The 9,225-nt window shown below is 35.9% G+C and overlaps 1 protein-coding gene across 8 annotated transcripts in view; it reads left to right on the forward strand.

Moving 5' to 3' along the window:
- The window catches only part of Robo1 (roundabout guidance receptor 1), an 820,976-nt gene extending 812,476 nt beyond the window's left edge, over positions 1–8,500 (forward strand). For 5 of the 8 annotated variants that reach the window (XM_070030453.1, XM_070030457.1, XM_070030452.1 and 2 more), the window contains 2 exons: positions 5,316–5,509; positions 6,668–8,500. In XM_070030453.1, the coding sequence (XP_069886554.1) occupies positions 5,316–5,509; positions 6,668–6,682 (209 nt within the window). In that variant the 3' untranslated portion in view covers positions 6,683–8,500. The remainder of the gene's footprint in view (positions 1–5,315; positions 5,510–6,667) is intronic. The other 3 variants (XM_070030455.1, XM_070030459.1, XM_070030460.1) reach the window with 1 other exon arrangement.
- Positions 8,501–9,225: the final 725 nt, after the last annotated feature.

Below are 9,225 nucleotides of genomic sequence, written 5' to 3' on the forward strand. Positions count from 1 at the left end.
CAATATCAGGGATGTTTATATCCAGAGGGTAGGTATAGAATCCACATTCTGTAAGAGGAATGGAGACTGTCCAGGTTGGAGACTATGAGCAGGATATTCACACTATTAAATATAGTATCCTCAAGCTGCATTTGAGGCTCTGTGGTAGAGCACTTTCCTAGAGAGGACTGAAGTTTGATCTCCAGACTCTAGAAAAGTGAAAAATGAGTCAAAATTTTGAAAAGAAGTGATAAGAAAAAAATTCACTCAGGAGGTTCAGAAAACAAACAGTTGGAATGCAGACAAAGGGATCAAATGAACACAAATGCTTAGGACGGAGATTTGAATGTTATTCTAGATCAGGGAAGAAACAATTTTGGTGAAAGAGTTAACATAAAAGGAATGTGATGGATGGAGGGGTGATAGGGTATTTTACTGTTTTGCAATACTGTTTTACTCAGACATGTCATTGGTCTGTTGTTCTGCTGTTCATTAGCTAACCTCCTTTCAATATGAAAGGTTGTTCCACTTTGTTCCAGTAATTAAGTCTGCTTGAACTCCTTATTGATACATGAGTTCCTCTGTAAAGTTATGGGTGTCATTTTATCCTTCAGATACATTCGTTAGTAAGGGCAACACATTAAAGTTTGAAACACTTATTTGCTTATATCTATGATAATTTAAAGTTGATTTTTTGAATGAGCTTTTGGTTCATAGTGTCTACATTTCAAGTAATGATTTGTACCTGAAATGAAATGATGTAAATTATGAGCATTATATTTTATCAGAACAACAGATCAATTTTGTGCTTATAAGTAAACTTTCTCCAAACTAGGTAAGATTCTTCAGAAGAAAACTACAAATCTGGACAGATTCTTGCATAGCAGAATCAGAACAAAGAGGGAAAAAAGAAGTAAATTAATCTTTAGAAATTTAAAGTTGTTTGTACCCGAAACTAACTACAGAACCAAGACTAGAATTATGAATCTGCCGGGTACTGGTGGCTCATGCCTATAATCCTACCTACTCAAGAGGCAGAGATCTGAGGATCCCGGTTCAAAGCCAGCCCAGGCAGGAAGTCCGTGAGACTCTTATCTCCAATAAACCACTAGAAAACTGGAAGTAGTGCTGTAGCTCAAGCAGTAGAGCTCTCGCCTTGAGCTGAAGAGCACAGGGACAGTGCCCAAGCCCACAGTTCAAGCTCCACGACTGACAAAAAAATAAAATAGAATTATGAATCTAAAAATGAGAGAGCTGTTCCATCAGATACATATAGAGAGATACCTAGACTCACTATTATGTTATGCACCCTTCATTTCCAGTTTTTTATTTGAACCTTGGCTCTGTGTGGATATGTCATTAAATGATCATTTCTATGAATTACTATAATTTCCAAATTCATGATTCCATTTACATTACTTATTTAATGAAAGCAGCACCCTGATTTACATGTGTAATGAATGATTGTTTGTAATTAAGGAAAGTGGTCTTCCAGACGTGCATGTCTGATCTTTTTGCTGACATTTACCTGAGCTATTTCAATTTATCTCTACATCTATCAAACACTTACTTTGTTATTAAGCATTGTAATAAGTTCTGCGATTTGTGTGACCTAATGAAGCTTGGGAGAGAAGGATGGAGGGGGATCTATAAAGTCACTGTTATTATTTATATGGATTTGTTTTTAATTTCAGCAGTCTCTCCAGAGCTAGCGCTACCCACCACTGAGCCCTTCACACAACACAGATCGCAGCAGTAATGATATCCTTATGAACAAGCAAAATGCACATAGCTTTATATTCTGTGTAACTTCCATGTGCTGATACATGAGAGACCAGAATAGTGACAGCTCATCCAGTGTTCTGGGAGATACAATGTTAGGAAATAGCCTTTGATCTTTCCTGGCTGAAATGACCCAAAAACTGAGAGGTGACTTAGGCAAGGAATGTACATGGTTAGAAGGAAAGTCAATATAAAAAGCCTAAAGGTCTATTGAGGAGAATATAAGAATTCTGGGATTTCTAGTGTTACCTAGCAATATGGTCTTTAGTATTATAAGATGGAGTGATGAAGCCCTTGGAGGAAATAAAGGGCTGAGTCATGAAAATCCCACAAGTCATGTAAGATGAGGCCTCTGAATCAAGTCAGTTCAAAGAGAAAGAGCTCAAGAGGCAGTGTGAGGTTAAAAGATGTATATGGCCAGGTGCCATTGGCTCATGCCTGTAATCCTAGCTACTCAGGAGGCTGAGATCTGAGGATCACAGTTCAAAGCCAGCCCAGGCAGGAAAGTCCCTGAGACTCTTGTCTCCAATAAACCACCAGAAAATCAAAAGTGGTGCTGGGGCCGAGCTCAGTGACAGCACCCAGACCCAGGTTCAAGCCCTATGACTGACAAAAAAAAAAAAAGATGTGTATGATTCCTGACAAGATTGGGAATGTAAAGTACCATGTACAAGCAGTAGTGTCTTCCTAAGAAAAACTCAACAAACTCTCCAGAGTCAAAATCAGCCTCATTTGTATTTAAGGGGTACAGGAAAAATACTGAGAGGGACAAATCTAAAAATAATTACAGATTTCTATTTTGTATATCTTTATAATTAGTGACAGTACTAGGTGTATTAGAAAATTGAAAGGAGGAAGAAATACAGGGATGTGTTCAGTTGGGCTAGCTATATAGAATCAAGACATAATTTGGGAGTGAAAATATTCACAAATGTTCTATCATGGTGAAAAGAGGAGTGAACACTTTCACTCAAGGCTATGTATTGACCTGTTATATGGTCAGTTGGGAGTATAGTAACATATAAAAAAGACAAAAATAACTACTCATGGCAATTATGTTGTAGAAAACTTTATAACAAATAAGATTGGATGAAAACAACAAGGATGAGCTGAGGAATATATGTGTGTGTGTTTGTGTGTGTGAATGTATTATATATATTCTTTCCTTAGGCATAGACATACATATATACATGTGTGTGTGTGTGTGTGTGTGTGTGTGTGTGTGTGTGTGAGTGAGAAGACTGTAGAGCATTTGCATGTAAAAGAATTCTCAGAAGATTGATCAAGAAGAAAGGGATATGAGAAGCTAGGGGAATAGTAATGTTTAAATTGAGTAAGAGCAGTGAGAACTAAAGAGATATAGGCACTAAAAATGGATTAGCATTATCAATTTTCCTAGTGTTGCACTAGTAAAGTGGGCATAAATAGATTTTGGTGGGACGTAGAGTGAAAAGGGAGCTCCAGCTTCCAATATTGTAACTTCCAAATTGCTTTTTTAAGAAGGTCAGCAAGGAAGAGACAAGAAAGTATTGATTCTTGTACAGAACTTGCTTAAGGCAGTTTTTAGCCAAGAGAGCTTTTAACATACTGTAACTTGACACAATAGAAGTCAATAGAAAGAAACGAGTTTATAAAGCAGGGACAGAGCAGATCACAGGAGACCAAATTCTGTGAAAGAGAGGTTGACCAAGCAGTCAACCTCACTTGCTGTGAGATACTCCCTTGAGTCTTCCTATGGATCAAGGGTAAGTTGTAATGAGCAGAATGGAAGGAATAAGATTTCATAGAGCTACCTAAGCTTCATAAGCAGATGACTCAGGCTTTTAGGAACAGAACATTGGTGAGCAAGGATAAAGGAACAATGACATAAAACTGGTCTTGGTAGCCACGCACTGGTGGCTCACACCTCTGAGGAGGTTGGGATTTGAAAATCTCAGTTAAAAGCCAGCCTGGGCAGGAAAGTCCCTGAGATTCTATCTCCAATTAACCACCAGAAAACCAGAAGCAGTGCTGTGGCTCAAGTGGTAGAGTGCTTGCCTTTAGCTGAAGAGTTCAGGGACAGTGCCCAGGCCTAGAGTTCAAGCCCTAAGACAGACAAAAAACAAAAAACAAACAACAACAAAAAAGAACCTGGTATTGGTGTCATAAGGTAAATCATCCCAGAAGCCACATTTTGAAATATAAAATATTGGAGTCTATTATACAGTTAACAGGCTGCCAGCAGCCAGTTGTTTCAAAGGCCTGCACCATGCAAATACACATAACACACCTAGGAAATATGCTAAAGAGGAAAGAAATAACAAAAACAATACCAACAAGCCAATTCAGCTCTCCAAGAGAGAATCATGATGACTGGGGATGAGCCAGGGGACAGGACACACGTGACATGGTGTCCTGGCAGCTAGGCTGGTCCGGCCCTAAATCAGTCAGTGCAGGGAACAGATACTCAGAAAATTCCCAGTCCCAGGCACTGGACTGACAGTTTCAGCAACCTAGCAGCCAAGTGCCCACCTCTGCCTCCAGGAATCCCAGCATGCCCATCACCTGGGAGGCAAGTGATGAGCAAGCGGTTTTCACCCCCAGCATGAAGATAAGATGCCAGAGCCTACAGTCCACCATGTGGCCAATATGGCACTGGCCAAACCTGGCCTCCTTCATTGGTGTGCTAGAAATAAGCCTTCTCCTTCCCTTTCATTCCCCTGGAGAGAACATCACTGAACACCAAGGAAACTAATATTTCATTCAGGCAGCATGGATAGAACAGGAAGGATCTGGGGTTGGGAAAATCATGTAGAAGAGATGTTTTATCTTTATGTGTTTTATGTTCAAAGAGTAGAGTACACATGCTGTGGAGGAACTTGAGCATTGAATGATGCATCATCAGTTAAGAGTGGCAGTAAATTAAAAATAGTATGAGATAGAAATTCAGGAGGAGCAATTAACTAGAGTGCCTTGTTTGTTTTTAAGTTAACAACAGTGTCAGGCTTCTTCTGAGATTCACAGTTCTAAGGTACAAATGTGTCATTTATATGGAGGTTGGTAATTCATTGACTAAGGAAGGAATAGAGGTTTGGCTCTGATTTTGCAGTTCTAAAAGACTAGCCTTGGTTTTTCCTAATTCCTTATAACAACAGTTTGTAGTTTATTTAGTGATTTTGCTATCTCATCTGGGGTCCTACCAACAATAGCTGTTCCTCTGGGTATAGATTTTTATTATCACTTGTTTGGAAGAGTGGAAACTAGGGCCAAAACGACTAAGATCACATGATCAGTGATAGGTTTGGAAACCCAGTCTGGCTGCACATTTAGTGATACTGGTCCCAAGTGAGTTTAAGTCAAACACAGCCTATGGGTGGAATCATTCCAAATTCCCAACCAGTCCTTAGGAAAACAAGGCTATCTTTGTCAGACAATGCTGCTGTAGGATCCACATTTATTTCTAAAAATCACTGATGACACCTTATTCAGTATTTTAGACAAACAGGAGTTGTATGTTAATGTGATAAGTATATCTAGTTAGTATTTACATGTGCTTATTGTGTTTTATTACACAGAGGATATTCTACCTTACTGCAGACCTACCTTTCCAACCTCAAATAATCCCAGAGATCCTAGTTCCTCAAGCTCAATGTCTTCAAGAGGATCAGGAAGCAGACAAAGAGAACAAGCAAATGTAGGCCGAAGAAACATTGCAGAAATGCAAGTACTTGGTGGATATGAAAGAGAAGAAAATAATGAAGAATTAGAGGTAGCTATCATTGTCTCTTTTCATTAGCCTCAAAGTCAAGAGTATCTATTAACAAATGTTATTAATTTAACACAATATACACAATATACTCATACTCTAATGTCTAGAAACCGAAATTTTGGGAGTTATAGGATTTTTGCTGAAATGTACTTTAGAATTTTAAATGTTAATAGTGGCCTCTTTGAAAATATACTGTTCATATTAGCATATTTTCTAAAAAGAAAGGTATAGGGCAAAAACATTATTAGGAAGTACAAACTGTTGCCCTATGTATAATTTATAGTGTTATATGAAACCTCACAAGGTAACAAAGTTTTCTGATAAAAGTAAAGGTATTAAACTTGTTTGCTATGACCAACTATTTAAACCCTCATACTTCTAAAAATTAATGCTTCAGCTATGTAGCTGACCTCCCTAAATCTAGAGAAATTTGTATTGAATCTATAAGTAATGACATAGATACTGCTGGAGGTCAAATAGAAGTATAAAATCCTTTTTCTCTTTTAAAAATTACTAGATTTTCTCTGTTTAATAAAAAACAAAAAAACCTGAGGATAAATTTCTCTTTTTTACAAATATACTTAATCTCAAGTAGATGCCAAATGATTGTTAAATTATTAATTTATAATAGAAAATGAAAACATAACAAATGAGTTCTTTTAATATTTTGTAAATTTCTAAGTATTTTGACTTTGTGGTCTATAAAGAAAAACTCTGTTCTTGTAAACGTGATTAAAGAAGGTTGTGATTTGAAGTCTGCTTTTTGCTTTTTAAACAGAAGAAGCCCTTGGGTGGGTGAAAAGTCACATCATTAATTCTGTTAATGAAATAATTTAAAAGCAGAAATATAGCCTAAGTTGGGATGAAGGGAAACAGAGAATCCAGATATTTTTCTTACTCAGTGTCTTCTGCCTCACTCTGTAACGTTAAGGAACTGTGCAGAACACAATGTAGTACTTATTAGAGAATGGTTAGATTTGCTATTAAGAAGAGCTAGAATAGACAAATGAATTTATTATCATCATCATTTTCCAACATAGGCCAAGCAAATGATTGAAGAAGACACATTACAATATAAGAGTAGATGCATCATAAATAAATATGAGACAATGCTATCTTGGTCTATTTTCATGGTTAACAATAATGTATTTCTTACAGGAAACAGAAAGCTGAAGGCAACCAGAGAGGCTCATGTGATCTAATGTGAATTATCACTCAAGATGCCTCATGTCTGATGACACGTGACACCAGATAAAAGGTTCAGTGCAATCAGAATATACAAGTTGTCATTTTTATTCCTCTTATTGGGATACCATTTTTTAAAAAAGTTTTATTGGGTTTTTATTGTTACTGTATGATCCCTTCCTTTGAAGAACCTCCCTCTTCCTCACTGTTGGGACCATTGAAATTGACTTCCAGGAGGGGAAGTGTCTTGACTTCTTGCTTCAATCATCAGCCAGCAAGAAAGAACAGAGCAGTTCTTTTGCATTTTGCCCCTGAGATATGGCACTGCACTGCTTATATACCAAGCTAATTTATAGCAAAATATTGATCAAAGATACGAAGTTGATGAATCAACCTCATGCCAAGGGCTCTCAAAGTATAATCTTTCTATAACCAACTGCTAATGCAAATTGAAACATACTTCATTTTAACATGACATTAATTCCAGTCTTTCCTACCACCCTTTTCTGGGAGAAATATATATATATATAGCAAATGCAGAACTACGAATGATTTGAATGGGGTAGAACCTTTGTAAATATATATTCTTTGCAACTCCTGGTGGTACTTTATTTTGTCTTCATTTCAATCATTGAAGTATATTCTTACTGGAGATATACTTTTGGATAAGTAGGGCTAAGCCAGTTGGAACTCTGGTTGTCTAGTCATTGTCATAAGTAAGCCTAGCAAAAACCTTGTTCTATTTTTCAATCAAGAAGCAATTATAAATGCATATAACAAACAAATGAATGTTTGTAGTGACCAAGTAAGTAAGGACATCCCTATCTTAACTGGCCTAAATTTCTTCTGGTAGTGTCAGTTCCACTTACAGAAGTGCCACTTAAGGAAGTTCGTTTGATTTTTGTTTTTGTAATGCACTGTTTTTAAGCTTTTTTTTTTTTTTGGTTTTAAAAGCACAATCACTAAACTTTATTTGTAAACCATTGTAACTATTAACCTTTTTTGTCTTATTGAAAAAAAATGTTGAGAAGCGTTTTTAACCTGTTTTTGTTAATGCTCTATGTTTGTATTTGGAATATTTGAATGATGACTGATGGTGAAGTAATGTGCAGACTCTATTGTGGGCCAGGAACCAAATGGTTCATGTTTTTCCTGTACTAAAAGAAAAAAAAAATTGGAATTTGTGGTGGCCAATGTTGAAATGTTCAAGATTTCCTGATAAGCTCAACTAGAGGCATTGCTTTGAATTGCCAAATGATGCCCTCTGATTGTAGATTTTTATGACTCCTTTTTTGTCAACATAAATTTTCATTGACTTTATAATTGGTGCTATTAAAAAAAGAAAAATAAAGAAACATTTATTTGTACACAGGTATCAGGCCTGACCCCACTGGAAAACAAAGCCAAACAACACTGAACACAAAGAAAAGGCTGGTATTCACCAAAAAGTAGATGTGTTCATTTAGATAATTTGAAAAAGTTCAATAGAAAGGGTATGCAGTCCTAAAAGAACAACCCATGTGATTAATGTTTTCATTATGTTCATGTAAGAAGCCTCTTATTTTTAGCCATAATTTTGCATACTGAAAAATCCAATAATCAGAAAAGTAATTTTGTCACATTATTTATTAAAAATGTTCTCAAATACATCATTCTTCCTTGTGTTGATTTTTTTCATGTGTGCTGATCAAATTTATTCCATTTAATCACAAAATTGTTTTGTCTTAACATTTCACCACAATATCACCAAAAGAGTAAAAATTCTCTGTTGGTTTTATGAACATCCAATTTTACTTATAAAGCAAACGTCTCATTTCATTCATGTGAAATTAAAAATGTAGGCTGATATAAACTTGAAGTTAGCTATTTGATCCAAGCATAATACTGTTTTTTTTTTTATAGTAACTGAGTTTCAGTTAGCCTATTTCTAAAATAATCAGACTCAACTGTGATATGTTGGATTTGTAAAGTTTAAACTATATAAGTTCTGGAAATAAGAAAAATAAATCAAAAATACTTATTTGGGCTTTCTTATCACAAAGGATATTTTAAGAATTCCTATCATAGCTAATCTGGACTGAAGCTAGCACACTCAAACATTCTAGTTGGATGGATGTCTTTGAAGTGTCAAGAGTAGAATTCTGTTTTTTTAAATACACACACACACATACACATAATTTTGCCTAAACTTTGTATTTATCAAAATTTGAATATCTTAGGGGAAAAAGGTTAAAAAATTAGAGGGGTGTGATTTGAAATTTAATATTATAAAAATGAAGGAATCACCAGCATCTACTTATAGGTCTACAGGTCAAGAATTCAATTTCCTAGCTGCTTAAGGCAAAAGTGGAGGGCCACGTTTAAGGCCTATTTTTTCCTTTTCCTTTAATGAGTTAACTGTAAGTTGGACTCTTTTTTATTATTAAATGCAATATACAAATAAATTACATATATCAGAGGGCCTGGGTCTAAATCCCAGATTTGTCATAGCTATGCTTCCTTGGACATGTTACTTGACCTCTAAGTCTCAG

This window comes from Dipodomys merriami, unplaced genomic scaffold, assembly GCF_024711535.1.
Source record: "Dipodomys merriami isolate MVZ:Mamm:240054 unplaced genomic scaffold, mDipMer1.0.p SCAF_2, whole genome shotgun sequence".
Lineage (NCBI taxonomy): Eukaryota > Metazoa > Chordata > Mammalia > Rodentia > Heteromyidae > Dipodomys > Dipodomys merriami.